The sequence below is a fragment of the Grammomys surdaster genome, unplaced genomic scaffold, assembly GCF_004785775.1.
Source record: "Grammomys surdaster isolate TR1022 unplaced genomic scaffold, NIH_TR_1.0 126187, whole genome shotgun sequence".
Lineage (NCBI taxonomy): Eukaryota > Metazoa > Chordata > Mammalia > Rodentia > Muridae > Grammomys > Grammomys surdaster.
The window spans coordinates 3,307,258-3,327,897 of record NW_021620993.1 but is presented as its reverse complement, the minus strand read 5'-3'; the positions used below and the strand labels follow the sequence as shown (position 1 = coordinate 3,327,897).

The 20,640-nt window shown below is 45.1% G+C and overlaps 1 protein-coding gene across 4 annotated transcripts in view; it reads right to left on the bottom strand.

Annotated features, from left to right (window-relative positions):
- Window positions 1-20,640, bottom strand: part of Tbc1d14 (TBC1 domain family member 14) — a 91,529-nt gene that overhangs the window by 26,860 nt on the left and 44,029 nt on the right. For 3 of the 4 annotated variants that reach the window (XM_028758045.1, XM_028758044.1, XM_028758043.1), the window contains exons 4-6: window positions 5,137-5,255; window positions 3,032-3,114; window positions 707-824 (exon numbers count right to left, since the gene is read on the bottom strand). In XM_028758045.1, coding sequence (XP_028613878.1) covers window positions 707-824; window positions 3,032-3,114; window positions 5,137-5,255 — 320 coding nt within the window. Of the gene's footprint in view, window positions 1-706; window positions 825-3,031; window positions 3,115-5,136; window positions 5,256-10,837; window positions 11,039-20,640 lie in introns of those variants that run through there. The other variant, XM_028758046.1, reaches the window with a different exon arrangement.

The following is a 20,640-nucleotide window of genomic DNA, read 5'->3' as shown; positions in this document are numbered from 1 at the left end:
TACAGAAATGTAGTGGAAAGGGGCCTCACAGGGAAGCCACACACTACTGTAGACAGGATGCTAACTGGGGAAAGTCTAAACAACACAGTCATTCAAGACTGTTGGTCACAATGACCCTGCCTGTACTGGTCACACAGGAAGAAAACAGAACTGAGGATGCCACAGCTGCCGGGCACTGTGGGGTGCCACTCTGTACTGACACTGCAGGTTGACATCAAAGACAAGTGGTTTCCACCCTTAGAAAGAGACAGATGCTCAAGCAGACAGGGCCAGGAGACTCAAGGGAGTCTTCCACAGGTGGGGGCAGGAAATTCTTCCCTGTGAAGACTAAGCCAGAGAAAAACAGGATTTAGAAGGCTGAAGAGGTTCAGGACACTGTAGACAGGGGAAGGGCAGGCAAAGGTCCAGAGGTTACAGATTAGTAGTTCCTACTGGGTAGTCCTGGGAACAGTCTGCAGAGACAGGGCAGGCCATCTCACACAGAAGTCTGTCCCTTCAGGTACAAAGTTCAATTTCATATGGAGACTCAACAAGCTATCGAAATTTTAAGTATAGAGTGACACAGGCATAAGCTTTACAAGCATGGCTCAGGCTCTCAAAAGATAAACTGGAAGAGGCTGTTAGCATATCCAGCTACTCCAGCTACTGCCCACAGACTCCAGAAAGGAGTGGTCACACTAAGCAGCAGCAGTGAGGCAATGCTTACATGGTTTCCCAGTTAGGCAAGATCTCATTATTCCAGGTGAGGACGGCGTTTCCAATGCTCTCTTCAACCTTGCACCTTTCCTCCAGCTGCTTCTTCCGCCGCTGGGCTTCTTTAAGCTCTATAAACCGCGAGTAAAACAAAGAAAACACTGAGCAGCCAGGACTCACCGTGCCAGAAAATAACAGTGAAGGAGGAGTTGGAGATGTGACTTAGTATTTAAGTGTTTGCTGCAAAAGCATGGGGCTGGGGTTCAGATCTCAGCACCCACATAAAGGCTGAGTATGGGTACATGCCTGTGACCCCAACACTGAGCACAGTAGACAGGAGGACTGCTGGCTGCCAGTCCAGCAGAACCTGAAAGCTTTGAGATCAGCAAGAGATCTTGCCTCAAAGAGTAAGATGGACAGCAACAGGACACCTGATGGATGCCCCCTCTGGCCTGGGTGCATGTTTGTGAGTGTACACACATTCAGGGGAGTTGGGGGCAGGGAGAGAGGAAGAGTGACAGAGACAGATGGGTGGTGTGGGTAGGCAGCAAAGTCTGTTCTTGACATTCACTTCATAACATATGGAGTTAATGTGTGAACTTGGGGTCTTGCTATGTGGTTCAATTTGGCCTCAAACTCAGTATTTTCCTCTTACTCCAGAGTGCAGAGATTACAGGTATATGCATCATACCCTATTCCTCATAGACTACAGAACATTCTATCCATCCTTCAGTAAAACAGTATACAATCACAAATATAATTCAACGGATACAACACACGCAAACCTATGAAAGCGTCCAATCAAACCAACTGAACACATCACAAGAACACTGAAAACCCATTGCATTCCCCATCCCACTCCTTCCGAATGTGACCTCTAAGCTCACTCCAAACATCTTGTGCAGTGTTTTGTTTTGTTTTTTTTTAATTGTATGTGTACGGTATTTTGCTGAATGTATATTTGTGTATCATATATATGCCAGGTAACCTCAGGGGTCTGAAGAAGGCATCAAATAAACCCCTGGAACTGAATTACAGATGGTTGTGAGTTATCAAGTGTGTGTTGGGGACCAAGCTTGGGTCCCCTGGAAGAGCAACAAGCACTCTCAGCCACCTAGCCAGGGCTCTGGCCCCTTGTGCTTTACTCTTCATTTACCAGCAGCAATGCGGAGGAAGACTAAGCACACTATTTCCTTAGTTTACTCCACGGTAACATCTACATCCATGGGCTCTCTCAGTCAACCAAATCATGTCTGTACTAAACAGTACAAACTGTTTTCCTGTCGTTGTTCCCTGAGCAATCCTCTGGTAAGTATCTACATGGTATACAACTATTGTGGGTAATCTTCAGATGACCTGAAGTACAGGATGGTGTACACAGCTTATATGCACACAGAATCGTGCCATTTTACAAACAAGCCTTGAGCGTCTTTAGATTCTGGAGCAGCAAGAGGTTCTGGAACCATTCACTCGTGGGTCCTTGGGGGATACATAGCACAGACGTTACTATTTTACGTTACTATTTTACGTTACTATCCCCTTATGGGGATACATAGCACAGACGTTACTATTTTAACCTCTTTAGCTGTATAACCTCGTAGCATTTACTCTCACTGTAATACACTCCCATCACTATCATATCTAGAACCTGGCCATCTTATTGACTAAACTTGTCCTCATTAACCACTAACTCCCTGTCTGCCCCTCCTCAGGCAGCCTCTACTGAAAAAGACTCTCACACACTACACCATGGCACCCCAAAGAAATGACACCATACCATCTGGCATTTAGCCACTGGCTTGTTTGTTTTACTTTGAATCAATCAGGTTCAACCATTTTGTAATGTGTCAGAATTTCCTTCTTAAAGGATGAATGATATTCCATTTATTTATTGTACGTACTTTTAAACATTCCAGAGTCACAGCACTCTCTAGGTTTTTAAATGCTTCAAAGAACTTATCCAATCCCTCGCATCTTATGAAGAGCCAAGGAGAGGAAAGAGCTGCATGTTGCTATTGGCTGCCACTCTTTTGAGCACACACCTCTTATCTCATGTAAATCTGTTCTTTGTCACAGGGTCTGGTTATATAGTAAAGACTGGCTTTGAACTCATGAGTCTCCTGCCTCAGGTTCGCAAGTGCTGGGTTAACAAGGTGTGTGCTACCAGAGTTCACGCTCATATAGAATCCTTATGCTTCCAGGAATGACGAGAAGCATCCTTTTCTGTCTGTTTAATGGAAAAGTCATATATTTCAAAGTATTAATGCCTTTGTCAAGATTAAAGCTAACGAACTTCAACAGAGAAGAAGAGAACAGAGCTGGCTGGCTGTCACAGTACCTCGTTTCTTGGCCTGCACCACCATCTCTTCATACTGCTGCCTATGCTTTTGAGCTTCTTCAGCTGGCTTTGCTGGGAGATTTCTTAACAGGAAATAAACAGGGTTGCACTGTTACAATTAGATAAAAGTCTGAGGGAACAAAATCACCTGAAGCATTATTGCATAAAAGCTCTAAAACCCAAGGTTAAAAAATACATTTTTAAAAACTACAGTTCTTTCATAAATTGAAACTATATTTGCTTTATTGAGACTCATATGGCCCAGGAGACCCTACTATCTTGGCCTCTCAAGTGCTGGGACTACAGGTATGTGCTACCTTGCTCAGCTGGAGACTGAGCCTGGGGCCTTACACATACTAGTCAAGCAAGGGCTCCACCACTGAACTCTCTCCCTGCAAAGACATTTCTGAGAAAACATGATACTCACTGTGAAACACTGGGTTATAAACATATAGAAAAAGAAGTCGGCCTATTCTTTGAAGAAATTGTTCTTAGTGCAAAGCAGCAATGTCAGCACCTGCTCCCTGCATCAGGATGACCTCACAGCATATATTACACGGCAGTTTAACTGCTTACTTTCAGATCAGCTCTTGTGATGGTTAATCATACTGCTGGCTGCAACTCCTTCAGAAACATCCCCCTGGGTGTGTCTGGGAGGGTATTTCCAGACTGGTTTAAAGAAGGAATGTGGGTGACCCCATTCCAAAGGCTGGGAGGAAGCAAGATAAGTACCAACATTATCTGCTTCCTGCCAGCTGATGCCACTCGATCAGCAGAAGTCAGCTGTAACGCCCTCTCCACCATGATGGCCTATACCCTCAAACTGTGAGCCAAGATAAGCCCTGCTTCCTTGAGCTTTTTTTTTCCTTTTGGTCAGGTGTTTGCCACAGCAATGAGAGCAATAATCTATACAGTGCTGTAGTTCCTTTGCTCTGTCTTATGCAAACGCACTCAGGAGTTATATGGATCCCATAGAGAATGCCAGTGGCGCCTGCGGCTGACTTAATGGGATGTGATGGCACTTGGCCTGCATTCCACAAGTACTATATCATGATCCCTGTGAGACTGCAACCACCACCACTGGCCAGAAGTGGCCAGCCCGGTCGACCTCTCAGCACACTAAAAGAGCTGGTCTCTTTACCCTAGAGTTCCAACCTCCTCTTCAGGGTTTGCTACAATCCTAAAGATATACTCCTCATTAGACTTCACATTTTAATTGTTTATTTAATTACATTTTCTCCTCCTTCTCTCCTCTCTCCTCCCTGTCCTTCCTTGACCCCTCCCCTACCCTCTGTGTGTGTGTGTGCGCGCACGCGCATGCGTGTGTGTGTGTGTGTGTGTGTGTGTGTGTGTGCCTGTGTGTCAGAGGATAACTTGCAGAAGTCAGCTGTTTCTTTCCACCATTCAGATGCCAGGAATTAGGCTTGGCAGCAAGCATCTTTTTTAACCTACTGACCATATATATGACTGGCCTGCCTTCACAGTTTTAAGTATCAGGGATGGACAGGAGGCTGGAATGGACTAGCCCAGGACAGGACAACCTGTCATTGTTCTTGTTCTTCCTCAAGTAGGAAACCTTCTCCCTGATGCATTGTTCTCTGTAAATTCAGTAATTAGATTAGCTATGACTTTCTTCTTCAGAAGGTCTCCAAGCATGACTGCCTGCCTCATCACACAGTGGGGATACTAGGGCCCAGAAAGAGAGGAGTCCTAGCTCAAACCACCCAAGAAACTCCACAGACCACTCTAAGAGGTATACACACACACACACACACACACACACACACACACACACAAAGAGGCACCTCCAAAGCACGACTCTGAAGCATGCTTGCAGGGTTCCTTGTACTCCCAACTAGCCTTGCGCTTACAGCAGCCACACAATGCAAACCTGCGTAATAAACTGCAAGTAAATACTGCCTGGAAGGAAAAGCATGGCTAAATTCCTATGACACAGGTCAGTTTCTTAAATCACCATGTGATGTCACATTGAGTGAAGGCTAACATGGAGGTAACAAGAGACCCAGCCACTCTTCTCCCCTCTCCTGCCTCCAGAAACAGAGCGGTCCCACGGCAGACAGCACAGAGGCTCTCCTCAGACTCACGCGGGTCTGTCCTCGAGGATGAGCGCTGTGGTGGACAGTGGCTCAAAATCCAGGTTCTTCCTCACATTCTGCTTTGGAGAGGGCGGCCTGCTCGGTCTTCCAGCCTTGTCTTCATATTCCTAGGACAAAGACATCAAGGTGACTCTGGGCCCAGCCAGTTTCGTATCATCAGAATGGAGCTACTTACTTGTAGCTGAGTTCATTGTAAGGGTGAGTGCACTTCAAGTCTTCCCTGCTGTTCAGAAGGAAAGCCTTGGGGAGAAGGGCTCCAAGAGCTCCCTGCTATGGTGATGCCTTAGGACAGGTCCACACACTTCCCCTGTGGTGGTTACAAAGTTACAAGGGTCAGCAGCCCCTGAACCACAATTCCCACATAGTGACAGGGCTGTATTTCTTGGTAAGAGATGAGTGGCGATTGTAACACCCATCGCTATGTCATCACTATACAATGTCCTGTCAATAATTCTACCATGCCCTGGAAATCTAAAAGTGACCTCCAAACCACCAAGTCACTAACTAGATCCACGGACTGCAGCCATAGCAGCTTAGTCACACTTAGTGACCCAGATTCCAAACACCCAGTAAAAGGGTTCAGGAGAGTCAGCTTCTGGAATAATGCATGATTGGGCTCCTGCAAAATCAAAACATGTTCACCTCTGGTTGTCTATACAGGTAAGCACCATCGGGAGGTGATATGGTTGGGAACAAAGTGTGGAGCTGCCATTCTGGATGACCAGAGCCACAGAATCCTGTGAAAAGAATTTAATGACACTAGCTAGAAAAGTTACTTCACAAGCAATTATTCTCTCGCCCAGAAAAGACAGCTACAGCTTCTAAAAACTGTGACAGCTCCCATGCACTGGGCGCACAGGGTTAGGATCCTACCTTGCCTACCCTGAGCTGATCCCACTGAAGAGGGAAACCCTTCCCAGTTACCTAACTAGAGCTGAGGGACTGATGTTGGCTCATGGACCTTATACAAGGCTGAGTAGCGACAGCCCAGCGCTAGTAGCAGGATGTTCCAAGTCCAGTAAGTAGGTATCAACATCTTCAGCTCTATAAGAAATCTACCCAAGGCTCTATGCTGACAGGGATTCTAAAGCAAGTGGCATCTGGCAAGAATCAGTAACAGTCTCCCATTGGGTGCTACCTATCTGCTGAGCCTGGTCAGTACAATTTATGCTAAGGCCAGCAATCTCACACCACAAGTCAGATGCCAAAGAGTCTGGATGCTTCTTTCCATTTGCTGTGGTTCTAGACACTGTCTGACCTGACTGCTCTAACAACCAGTATGTCACCCTACCTTACAGACAGGACGCGCTACAAGTTCAAAGTGCAAGGTTGGAGTTGCAGGCCCTCTACACTGCCACCCTAAGGAGTCCTGACCTTCTTTGCAACTATACTCAAACAAATGTGTAGTTTGGGAGCAAAAAACACCAAGTCTTCCACAGGTTACAGAGGTGAAACAACACACAGGTCCACTAACCAGCAGCTAAGATTCAGGCAAAGAACATTCTTAGAATTCTTGAGCCTGGTCCCTCAGCCACCAGGTGGACACGAGCACTATCAGAGAAGACTGCTGCCAGCATCAGGGAGACAGGCACACATCAGTCAGTCAGCAAGCATAGCCCCTACAGCATAGGGACAGTGTTGCACACACCATTACATTCTCCCTCAGACCTGAAATGACTACAGAATGCAAGGGAAAACACTGCAGATAAAACACCGATCAGAGAGTCCAACAAAGTTTTCAAGCCAAAGATATGGGACACAGAAGCAAAAAGGAATGTCTTGATTCAAGGCCAAAACATCAGACCTTGTCAACAAGCACTTGTTACTAACTCAAGTAACACCTTTGGCAGTGGCAGCTGATCAGGCTAATGTAGCAAGGGCTTTCTAGGGGCCTCCCAAGCAGAAATGATTTAATCTGCACACCAATGGGGGGGTGGGGAGATGCCACCATCACCACCTCAATCCTAATGCATATTGGAGGCCCACAGATTTACTCACAGAGAATGGAGAAACTGATCAGACTCTAAGCACTGGGCTCATTAGGGACATTTCTCATCAACCCGAGTGAGCTGCTCACAGGTAGGAGGACTCCATAGGAGTCATTGCATTCAGCCTCAACAAAGCGTCCAACCCTGACAGAACCTGTAATCCTGAGTCAGTTAATGCCAAATGGGGTCAAATATCATCATTCATCACACAGTGATGCCTGATTTAATGATAGAGACTGGCCTGCCAAAGCTTGAAATCCATGTAGAGCCTTTCAAAACCCAAATGGGGCATTGGAAAGAAGGCTCAATGGTTGGGAGCACTGGCTGTTCTTCTGGAGGACCCAGGTTCGGTTCCCAGCACTCATATGACAGCCTCACAACTGTCTGTAACTCCAGCTTTGGGACTCCAACATCCTTACATAGACATACATGTGGAGAAAACACTAATGTACATAAAATAAAAATATAAATCAATTTTTAAAACTCAAACGTTACTCGTATATACAAATAGAATGGTGCTGGCATGATCACAAGTCCTGCCCCAAACTTAGTTCTTTTTTCTACATCCACTGGAGATGTCCACAGTAGGCTGTCTGTACAACCAGACAAACCAGCTCCAGATACAGGAGGACAATACTCACTCTAAGGCCTGAAAAGAATGCTTGCTACTGACTGGTAAGCACTAGGGCCATACACAATGCAGCAGGAGCAAAGCTTCAAATGACCAAGATCTAAGCCCTGCCTTTTACTTTAGGCAAGTCTAGACTATCTCCTGCTTCCACTCCATCATTATAAACAGAAGTGACTGGTAAGACAGGACACTGTGAGACTTAAACAGGGTAGTATACTATAATGACTGCCTGTTCTCTGATGAACTGAGCTCTGTATGGCAGGAGAAATCTGTGGGATCTGTCCATCTAACTTGTCACAACATGAAGACAAGCTAGGGAGTCTTTCTGCCTTAAGTTGAGCAATACTTCTCTGGACCATCGGGCTTGTCAAAAGCCCTGCAGACCAGTGAGCAAAACAAAGTGCCCATACAATCAACTGTGGCCTTGCCCACCCTGATCATCCCAGCAGAGTGGAATTTAGAACAGTATTTTTCAAACTCCTACTGCAAGTCAGTTAAATTGGTTATGAAAGACTTAAAAACATTGCAAGCCCTGGTTTGGAAGTACCTGGATGAAATTTCTGACCTGCGCATTTGGTAATAAATCCCAGTGAAGAGGATAGGACCTGGTCAATGCAGCTGCTAACCAGCGGAGAAGCTGTAGGGTGCAGTATGATGAGTGAGTAAATTCAGAGAACAAGTATCAGAAGACTGAGCAAGGCCTCAGCTCTAGGTGGGGGCTATGAGCAAAGCAAAGTTAGCAGGGAAAAAGGGAAGAAGACCACACAAAAGAAGAAGCTCATCTGTGAAGAGATCATGAGGACTTACTCTTTAAGAGACCCTCACCCGCAGCCTTGCGGGGGGGGGGGGGGGGGGGGCTCTGCAGGGAAAGTAGGTACAGGCACAAGCTACTGCATAGGGCAGACCATGAGAAATGCAGAGGTAAGAAACATGAAGTAAAGGGCCAGAAGGAACAAGAGACAGCATCTCAGTACCTGTACCATTTAAGCAAAGACAGATTAGGCTTACGCCAGAGAGAGAAAGAAAGGGAGAGGGAGGGAGAGGGAGAGGGAGGAGGGGCAGGGAGAGGGGGAGGGGGAGGGAGAGGGGGAAGGGGAGGGGGGAGGGGGGAGGGGGAGGGAGGGAGAGAGGGAGAGGGAGAGGGAGAGAGGGAGAGGGAGGAGAGGGAGGTCTTCTGACAAGACTAGCAGTAGCCAAGGGGCACACAGTGCTGGTGGGGATGGCACCCCATGTTGTTTCTTCGATTAGTTTATGCTAGCCCAAGTCTCTCCTTCACAGGATGGCTTATTTCAGACATAGATCCTGGTCAGTGGGTTAGCAAAAACATTTTAAACAGTTGATACTGAATCAAAATTGTTCTGTCTAGGGGTTGGGGATTTAGCTCAGTGGTAGAGCGCTTGCCTAGCAAGTGCAAGGCCCTGGGTTCGGTCCTCAGCTCTGAAAAAAAAAATTGTTCTGTCTAGCCATGATGGTCTCAACACACAGCTACCCACAGCTGGTAGAACAATCCAAAAGAGAAGAGTAGAGTGTGAACGTGGTTAGACCTTATCTGCACAATGCCTAAGGCTAAGAACCAGAAAATAAAATTCAGAAGGCAATGGAATTTGTATTAAAAAGAGAAAAAGAGACAGAACACATGTATGTGCATGTCATGCATATGTGGGCACACACACACAGCAACAGATAAATTTGTATTAAAAGGGAGAGATCAGACTAGCAGCAATAGAAGCATGTCTCCCAGGAGGAAGAGAAGAGAGATGGCTACCCATTAATACTATCCCTAGAACTAGAGTCACACTAAAAAGACAGCCAAGAATGTCGACAATCTGATCAGACCCCTGCGAGCTTCCTCAATTAGTCCACTGAGAAGAAAGGGCCATCAATCAGGCCTGTGCTCACATCTGGCTCAGCCATCTACAGCAGCAGGATCTGTCTGCTGATAAAGTCCAGGGTTCAAGACCTATGTCTGGAATAGGCTATCCCATGGGGTACTTGGGCTAGCATAAACTAACTTAAGAGACAATATGGGGCGGGTCTGCCAACAGCAAGGCAGTGTGCAGGGAGGAGCTGCAGGGTGGACCATCCCCAGCAGCACTACCTCGCCTTCCCCTCCGTGCCTGTTCCTTTGTCTGTTAAGTGGAAGATTAAACGAGAACAAGCAGGCATGAGACATGTACCCAAAGAAGAGGCCAGCAATGCCAGGCACATGGTTGTCACTGTATTACTATACAATCACTTCCTGCAATATTGCTCTGAAAGGGCTTGTAACAAAGACAAAGGAGACTCAAGCGTGGCATGGCAGGCTGGCTTTACTCCTCGCTGTCTGTAAAAAGCAAGTGTTTGAGAGACAACTGCTGTTCTAGGACATGGAGCTGTGTTGGCATCTGAAGGTTTTCCAGGTGCTCAGCTTTCCAGAAGACTGTGATAGCGACAGTGCCTTGGCCACAGGGCAGGTAGGGAAAGGCTGAACACCTGGGCAAGTCCCTCCTCCCAGGCACAGTATCATCCCAGAAAGCATTCTCTTAAGTTCCCAGGAATGCTGGCACCAAGGAACAGCAGCTCTCAGGAGACCTTCTCTGGTGGTCAAATTACTTACAAACATTAAGAAGACAAAAGTTAACACAGGCACCAGAAACTGAAATGTACCAAAACTGCACTGGGTTCTGCGAAACCCAGCCCCTGTCTGTCCTGTTCTCCAGACTCCTCAAAAAGACCATCCTATCTCTCTAGGTGGCCCCTGGCCTAACTGACCTGACTCTGGAAAAGGAGCAGTGACTCTTAGAGTAAGAATGAGGGCTGAAGGGTGAGCTCTTTGAACCAACACTGAACCCTGAAAGAAAAACCTGAGAGCAGCAGACACAAAGAAGGCCATGGGGAGGAGGTCCCTCACTGTGTCCCCGGCAAGCTCCGGCTAGTGGGTAAAACTGATGCATCTGATGTGCGCTCACCTGCACTCAGGCTTACAAGCACACAGCCGCACATACCGCTCGCAAGACCAAGCAGGCCTGGAAGGGCAGGCCGAGACACTAGTGGAGGCCAAGCTGGGATAGCAGACCCGCATAAGACTCACCATGAACGCCAGGCCTCAGAGGCGCGTGGCCGGCGGCTCCATGCCCAGTGAGTGGAGGCCAGCCTCACTCCTGCCTCTGGACCACGGTTCTACACGCAGCTCCTCACTGGGCGGGTGAGGCGGGCTGGTGGCCGGAACGGCAGGATACTCAATCGCTCGCAGATGCAGCGATTCCCGGATCCCAGCTCAGTGTTCCTAGGTTGGGCTGGGCTAGCTGTCAAGGACCTCCTCCACAACAGATGGGGCGGGGCTGGCTGAGTCAAGGCTCAATGGCCTCCCTGCCAATTTTGCAGCTCCCAGCCCCACAGAGGAACCTCGGGGTGCTAACTACAGAAAAAGGAGTTGGCAAAAGGTAGCATCTAAAGAGAAAGGCCCAAGTTCTACTTTGTAAGATTATAGGAGAAAATACAAGAAATATATGTCACCAAAAGAAACTCTAACACTTCTCAGAAGCTGGTTGGTTATAAGCATAAAGTACATACTGACAGGGTTCATGATAGAGCTTCCTTCTGGAAAGCTACCTGGAGAGTCATCTGACACTTTCCAGAGTGACTGAACTGTTATCTGAACATTCATTCATTAAAACTGACTAGTCCCTTCAGATCAGAGCTGTAAATTATACCTTATAAATTTTTTCATAAATCTGTACAAGGGCCAAAATTATTTCTAGTGAGTGGGCCAGTCCAGTGCACTGGAACAAAGTCAGCAGGAGCGCCACACACACGAGCGCGCACACACACACACACACACACACACACACATTGTGGACTAGGAATTACAAGGCACCTCACCCACTACTGGTTTTCTGACAACTCAGTACTTAATTATTCATTCCCCAACAGGAACCTCCTCACAAAGCAGAAGCCCTGGAGATCCACCAGAAAAGGAAACACTGGTATAGCACACGGTGGGGGCAATATGAAACAGGAGGGCCACTTTGGAAGCAAGTTTCTTAACACTTCAACATATACCAGCCACACACCTGAGAAGCTCTCCAAAAGAAACCACCTATAAAAAGCCCCACATGCAAAACTTCACAGCATTTGTGTACCAATCAAATACTAAGACAATCCAAATGTCCACCAGCTGAGGAATGCAGGAACAGCCCTGAACCAGCAACAAGAGAAAACTACTGACACATGCTCCAGTCAGTGTGCCTCAGAAACACTGTGGTAAGCAAAAGCTGCCAGAAGGAAGCCAGTCAGGGTGGGGCCATGTATATAAAATCTCTTCAGAAGGCAAATCTATAGAGAGAATATATAGCTGGTATTTGTCTGAAGAAGGGATGAGGGCAGGCTGCAAACTTTTGATGGAAATCTTCCAAGATTGCATGCAATGGCAGGTGGGTAACTACATTAGGAGCCACTAAGCATTTATAGTGAGTGGGTACCATGGAGTCCATGGGTAGCATGCATGCCCAGTGTGGGAGGCACTGGGATCAATTTTACTACTTTAAAGGAGAGGGGTGTGATTTTTCAAATCTGTGGAAGTGCTCAAAATATAGTTTAATGAACACATACACATCCTCCACCCAGAGCATAAAAAAGTAAAAATATTACAGTATTCACCTTACTTACTTTTAAAACATTTACCCTTTGAAAGAAGTTGGAGATCCTATGGCTGCTCCTAATAGTAAAGAGGAAGAGAAGAGAGGGGAGGCTGGGTAATATGTGCACCTTTACTGCACACCCTTATAGAAAAACTCCATGCCTTAACTCAGCACGGTCCTGCATCCTGGTTTTAGTAGCATGTACGACTTGTCATTACATGCTCAACAGACTCACCTTCTCTCACTGATCTGGTGAGTGTCCAGTGAAGCACGTGGCAGAGGAGCTATACAGAACTTTCAGAATCAGTATGCTATCATAAGAAGCCATCTGTCTGCTTGCCTGCCTGTCACCTAGCAATGAAGCAGAACAAGGCCCTTGTCCTAAGTCACTCACAGACAAGCAAACAGGCAATGTCCATGCCAGTGTTAGAAGATATGACAGAAAACAGAGGTTTGTAAGGGACACCCTCCCCAGTCCCCCCAACAAACACTAATGCAGTCTCAGGGGAAAGCAGTTAATAGTGCCTTTCTAGAAACAATGCTTGTAGATTAATCCTCTGGTTAAGCACTTGCGAAGCTCAGTTCTCAGTGACAAGAGCAAGTTCTTGGCCTGCCCATACCTGCTACCATCACTTGGACTCTTAAGACTTAGTGGCCACCCAACATTTTACAAGTTAGCCAACTGGGGCCAGAACTGAGTCCTGAGATTCACTCACATTAAATCTGGTCAAGATGACTATAAGCATGCCCTAAAATAGTGTTGGCATGTGTGATTTTTATACAGTATTTTAAAATTGAATATCATTTATAAAGTTTTGACTACATATCATACCAGGAGACAGCGAGCAAGGTGACTTCTACTAGCATGTGAAACATAAAGGACCAAATACATCTCTCAAGGTTTTTCTCCATCAAACACTGGCATAGAGTCCTGCGTTAACTGGAGCTCATTCCCAGGCTCTGTGCCTCTCGTTATGTGTTTGGTCTATCTGCTTCGTTTGTGTGTCTGTAAGACAGACATCTCTACCCACTTAAGTCAGAGAGGCAAGACTGACTCACTGTTCACTTCCTAGCAGATCAAAACCTCAAGAGCCCAATGGGACACTGAACATCATAAAAATCAAATGACAGTTATAAGAAAAACTTCAATGTCCAAGCTAGGGTGCTGGTCAGTAAATTATTAAACAACAACTCCAAAGACCACTATGTAAAAAAAGAAATCACGCAACAATGTGTAAAGCCATAGAGAAATATATGTTTTCAAAGAGTAGAACTGGTCTTAACCACACACTGAAGCTGAGCATCATCCTAAGCCATCAACCAACAAATGCAATCTGACCCTACTCTCCTGCTGGTGCTGCTGGAGAGACACACACAGGAAAGCCACAAACAAACCGACAAGGACTCCCAATTTAGAAAATGCTGTGGGGTCTGGGGAGATGGCTCAGCAGTTAAGAGCACTGACTACTCTTCCAGAGGCCCTGAGTTCAAGTCCCAGCAACCACATGGTGGCTCACAACCATCTGTAATGGGATCCGATGCCCTCTTCTGTCACCTATAGTGTACTCATATAAAATAAATAAATAAATCTTTTTTAAAGAGGAAGGAAGGGAGGGAGGGAGGGTAAAAATGCTGTACAGGGAATACTTCCCTGAAGCCTGATGAAATCCCTTTAGACTAGGTGGTCAGGAGAATTTGAGAAGACACACCTGAGCTGTGACCACCTTTAAAAGCCACACTGAAGGAAAGGCACAAGCAAAGGCTTAGGGCAACAAAAAGAAAGCCAGAGAAGCCCAAACGGGGAAGGGGAACTGTATGCTGGGGTGCACTGGGAGGAGGTGGCCCTTCCAAGTTCATAGCAAATGTGATCAGCAGCCATGAGAGGGTCTGTGCTGAGAGACTTTGTATCCGGAGTCTGTACCAGCATGGATGTTAACTTCTTCATTAACAACAGGTGGGCTGCAGATCAAAAGCATTCCTCAAGAAAGAAAAACAAAAACCAGAAAACAAAGCAGCCAGAACTGACCATTACAACTCCCTAAACACAGTGCTTCTTACACAGTAGTCACACTGTATTAGGAAATATAAGTAATGTAGAAATAGTTTAAGTTCATGGCAGTGTTAAGTTACTATTTTACGAAGAGGACTCTAGTGTCCAAGGACTTGAAAATCCATAGAAAGTTCTGAAACAAATCTCCCACAGGACACTAAGAGGCAACTCTCGGTTTTATACTGCAAGAAACCCCGCCATGGGCATGATTCTTTGCAGCTGCTGTAGCTGTCTTTGTAGCATTCTCTACCAGGTGAAATGTTTTGTTTCTACTTTGTTTTTATCAGAAATGAATAGTGAATTTTGTCAAATGCTTTTTCTGCCTCCAACAGGACCATGTGGTTTCCTTACATAGTAATACAATTGATGACAGTGATTGTTTTCATACATCACGACATTCTTGATTCCTAGGATAAATGTTACTTAGTCCTGGGTGTTGGCTTTAAAAAGTTTCTGGGGTTCAATATGCTAACAGCATGCTGAGGATCACGGACACTGGGCTGGGGTTCAGTGTCAGCAGCATCAAGGATGAGCTAGGAAATGTCTTCTTCCTTCTAATGTTTTAATAATCAATAGACTTCATCAGTGAAACCATGTGGGCCTGGAGTTAACTTTTCTGGAAAGTATCTGTCTTATCTTTCTCCTTGCTGTGGTCAAACGCTCTGACAGACTTGAGAAAGGGTTTACTGTGGCTCACAGTTGCAGAGGGATGGCGTCCACTGCAGAAAGCATGGAACAAGACACTGCATCAACACACAGGAAGCTAGCTCTAAGTGAATAAGAAATGGAACCCCAGCACCTCAAGGTCTACCCAGGGATCTACTTCCTCTACTGAGGCGTCACCTCCTGAAGGTTCCAAAACCTTCCCAAACAGCTCCAGCAGCTGTGTCCAAGTCTTCAAGCATGAGCCTGTGGGGAACACTGCACATTCAACCACCATAGTATTTAACTGTGATTTTCCTGTCTTAAACAAAACAAAGTAAAAGTGCAGGATGAATCTTATACCTGGATGAGTTTTGATGATTTCTAATTTCCAAAGAAATAAACTATTTCATCTGAGATGACAAATTCCTCTAGAGAGTTGTTCAAAGAATTCCATTTTCTCTCTCAATTCTACAGGGTCCAGGTGCTACCCTACCCCCTTTGCTCATCCTTTTTATTGAAAATAAATTGTTTCTCTTTCCTTGGCGGTTCCGCTAAGGTGGATCAGGACATGGATCATTCATGAGCATACTCTGCCCCCACACACTACCCTTTACAGTTTTAATTTCATTTCTGTGTCTCTGTATCATTTGTTTCCTTCTGCTTTTTAGAGTCCTAAGATAGAACCTGGCTCACTGATGTGAGACCTTCCTTCCTTCATTTTAATATTATATATTTCCTATTCAACCTGCATCTTCCAAGCTTTGGTATGCTGGTTTTTTTTTTTAAATATTTATTTATTTATTTTATTGATGAGTACACTGTAGCTGTCTTTAGACACAACAGAAGAGGGCATCCAATCTCATTACAGATGGTTGTGAGCCACCATGTGGTTGCTGGGATTTGAACTCAGGACCTCTGGAAGAGCAGTCAGTGCTCTTAACTGCTGAACCATCTCTCCAGCCCTGTATGTTGTATTTTTATTGTGTCAAAATATTTTCTAATTTTCCTTGTGGCTTGCTCAGAAGTTTGCTACTTATTTAATATCCACATTTAGGGAGAAGTTCTTAATATTTGTTACTGCTTTGTTTCACTATAATGACTAACATATTTTACTTTATTCCTTTTGAATATTGAAAGTTTCTTTGATGGCCCACACATGATCGGCCTGGTGAGTGCTCCACGTGCACTTTGGATGGCTACCACGAAAAGCTGGAATGTTTGGACAGGTCATTCAGCTTCTCCAGGTCCTGGCTTGCTCTGTCTGCAGTTCTCATGTGTCTCAGAGCAGTTTTCCACATCTGTTTGGATTTGCTGAGTCATTAGGGCAGAAAAAGCCCTCTGAGCTCTCTGGTCTTCATCAGACAATAGCCTTTTTATGTCTGGGAACTGGCTTTGAAACCCAGTTCTTTCTTTTTATGACATTAATATCTACCTTAAGGAAGGTGCTGAAGATTGAACCCAGGGCTTCATGCACACTAAGCACAAACTGCCACTAAACTACACCCTCAGCCCTATCTTTTCCTATCTCTTAAGTGCTGTCTTACATGTTTTGTATTTGAGGAGTTCCTTGTAGACAACAGAAGTGGGTCATTTGTCAATCCTCTTTAACAACACTTGTGTGGGGAGGCCATCTGTACCTAACATAATTTGGTCTGTCTGAGTTTAAGTGCCATCTTACTTGTCTTTTGTTCTTCCCTGTTTCCTCTTTTCTGTCTTCATTTTGAGTTTTCTGAATTTTGTAATTCCACTTCAATTTATTTATCATACTGTTGGTCATCTTTCTGCAGAGTTCACTGATTGGCCTAGGAGCTGAATTACACATGTAATTTTTCATGATCTAATTAGAATCGGTATCTTGTCACTTCAGTGGGACCCACTGCCTTTGCCTTGGTCTTATATGTTACTTCCACATACAGTTAAAGACCCAAATGCTAACCTTTACAGTTAACCTAACACACTTTAAAGAACCCACTGAGAACTAATTGCCTATCTACAATCATGTCTTCTGCCCATATGTCTACCATTTCTATTCCTTTTTCTTCCTGTGTTCCAAGGTTCCTTCTAGTGCAATGACCCTGTAGTGGCCAGCTCCTGTATGAACTATAGAAATGATCCCTGAAAGTATAGTCTTTGGCCAACTCTCTTACAACAAGGCTCCTGGCAGCAAACACTTAATCTCCACCTGAGAGTACTCTCTTTCCCCTTTGTTCTTGATACAAGATTCTGGGTTGACAGTCCTTTTCTGTCAACAGTCTAAAAATATTGATTCCTTTGGTGAGTTTTTAAAAATGATTTTCATTGTATTTTTAATTGTGTGTATATGGGGGTTATGAGCAAGTGTTTGTGGGTGCTAGCAGAAGTTCAAAAGGGGGCATTGGTCCTTGGAGCTTGAGTTACAGGTGGCTGAGCCTCCCAACCTGGATGTTGGGAACTTAACTCTGGTCCTGTGCAAGCTGTAGCTGCTTTGATTGTTGGGCTATCACCTCCTCAGCTCCCTCTATGGTTTCTGATGAGAAATTCATAGACATTCAAATTATTATTCCTCAGTAATGCACTGTTTTTCTCTTGATGATTGTAGATGTCTTTGCCTTTAATTTCAGCATTGGGTTATAACTTTTTAAGCCATGAACTTCTTAGAACTTGCCTTGTTTATGGAGTCACTGACTTAACTTAAATCTGTAGGTTTATGTCTTTTGCCAAATTTGGTACATATTCTTTTACTTATTCTAATAAATTTTTTTGGTAATGAATTCTTTCTCCTGGGATTTCAGTGACATAAATTCAAACTTCAGTGATTCTGGCTTCTTTGTTTGTTTTTGTTTGTTTGATGTACTGGGTATGTGACTGTCAGTGAGTACAGGCACATCCATACAGAATCTAGGAATTCCACTCAGGTTGGAAGATCTGCATGCAAGCACCTAGACCTGCTAATCTCCATCTTGTGGATTTTAACACATTTTTAAATCGGGATTTAGAATAGGATTATATTACTTTGTTGACTTTACTTGGATCTGTACTGTTAGATTGACTGCATTCAGTTGTGTTTTTCTGTTAAAAAATGTCCATTTATTTCTTATATTTTCTATTTCTCAACTAGTGTTTTTTTGTCTTTCACTCTCAAGAGTATCTACCCTATTTGCTAGAGCATTCTTCTAATTGCTTCTTTAAGGTCTTACACAATCCCAGCATGTGTTGATCATCAAAAGACGACCTAGTCCTGAAGCCTAATAATTCTGAACGATATTCTAGACCTTTCTTTTTAATATTTTTAAATTTCATTTTTTGTGTATATGCATTTTACTTGCATATAAAGGGACCACGTGTGTGCCTGGTGCCAAGGAAATAAATGGTGAACCTCCATGTGGATGCTGGGAATTAAACCAAAATCCTCTGCAAGAACCTCAGTTCTTAACCACTGAGCTAATTCTCCAGCACACAGACTTTTCAGACATTATGTTCCAAGACATGGTCTTGTGTAAATGTTGACACTGTTATAATCTATTTGGATTCCAGACAGAAAGACCTACAAGTTCCAGCCAGCTTTTCTATCAAATTGACGTTCTAAACTCAGTTTTTGGCACTTTTGACTCTGTCTTGCATGTGCACCACCCAGTGGACAGTCAGAGATTTGCATGTGCTTTCGCCATACAGTTCTGCTGAAGGTACTTAGGGTCAGATCCACGTACCCAGACAGACAGTGGCAGGAAATCTAGAAGTCATAATGACCTTAAAGAAATCACTTTCCGGCATGTCTCTTTGCAATCACCAAATGTCCTCTAATTCCCCGAGTCTCCCTGTTGTGGTTAAATAGTCACACACTTCCCACAACTGTGTTGGCAAAAGAGGTGCAATCTCCTTTTCTCATCAGCTTCCCCTCCCGAGCTGTTAGGCTCCTGTCAGACACCACAAGTGCCTCTTCGAGACTGTATGAGGGCTGGAGAGTTGGCTCAGCTAACCCAGGTTCAACCCCCAGCACCTACACACATGGCTGCTCAATGCTGTCTGTAACTCCAGCCTCAGAGGTTCTATTACATCTTGGGCACCTTCTTGGGCACCAGGCACAGAGGTGGTACACATGCATACAGGCAGGCAAGATACATATAAATATAAAATGCATATAAATACACATAAAATAACAATTATTTTTAAGAACAGAGGGAAACGTAACACAAAGGAGGGCCTCTACCTATCTCTAAGTACTGGGCCCCCTCTTTCCCCAGGCAAAGAGCCCCTTCTGGTGCTCTTTCTGGGTTTGCTCTGCCTGAGTTCAGGCTAACTATGTCAGCAGGGGAAAATCCATAAATTCAGTTTCCGTTCGGCAGCACTCTGAAGTACAGTCTTCGTGCACAGCCCTGCTGCCGTGTGCTCTCCACCACTGACAAGTGGATGCTCAGTGCACCCTGTCCACACGGCATGCTTACTCTACCTACCTAAAACTGGGACCTTGGTCTATAGATTTCTCTTTTAAAATTTTTAGTGTGTGTGTGTGTATGTGTGTGTGTGTGCATGCCTGTGCACATGTGCATGTACATGCACATGCCATAGCATACAACAGGAAGTCAGAGGCCAACTTGAAGGAGTCACTTCTCTCCTTCCAACTGTAGGTCCTGGGGTTAGAATTCAGGCTTAGTAAGTAAAGTTGATGAAATGAAGCAGGGTGCTGATGAAAATGAAGGGTGAATTAATTTCTTAGTGTTTTAAAATGTGTCTGTAGATTTTCAGCTACCTCTGTTGACCACCCAAAATTATTTTTCCTATAATATGTGATCTTTTGTATCCCAGACCTCTCAAAAACCAGAGCTCAGGAGAATGAATGTCACTCTAAGCATCCCTGGATTTACCACTTTCTGGAGTTTTCTAACATCTAAAAACTGACTTGATTCTGTAACACCATACAAGATGTTCCTGGGTAAACAAAGCTAACAACAAGCCTGTAAGCCTATGGTTGCCATAATAAGCAGTGGCCTCAGCGAGAGCCAGCAGTGCTCCAGCTTTCTGCTCAACCTCACTCCCAGAGAACTGTGCAAATTCTTTAACCACTAATAGCATACACAGAACAAGACACCCCATTTTATTCACCTTATTTACAAGGAACAGGACCACACGTCTGAAATGCTCAAGTCCAGTGGGTAGAGAACTGAAGGCAGCACCTTATTCTCTAGCTCAGCGGCTAGAGAGTTTGCACGCTGGTGCGTGTCCTTGTGGCCCTGTGTGGAGCTGGCCAGAGAGATGACTACTTTCCTTCCACCAGCCAACATTCTCACTGCGTAGCCATCACCCTCGGGATTATCTGTAGTTATAGGACATGGCTCTGGGTCCCCAAACCCGGTTTATTCAGTGTGCTGGAGGCACAAAGCCTGCAGACTTGTGCTTCTTACATACAGGTAACAAAGACACGCCTCATCTCACTTTAAGAATCACGGCTTTAGGCCGGGCGTCGGTGGCGCACGCCTTTAATCCCAGCACTTGGGAGGCAGAGGCAGGTGGATTTCTGAGTTCGAGGCCAGCCTGGTCTACAGAGTGAGTTCCAGGACAGCCAGAGCTACACAGAGAAACCCT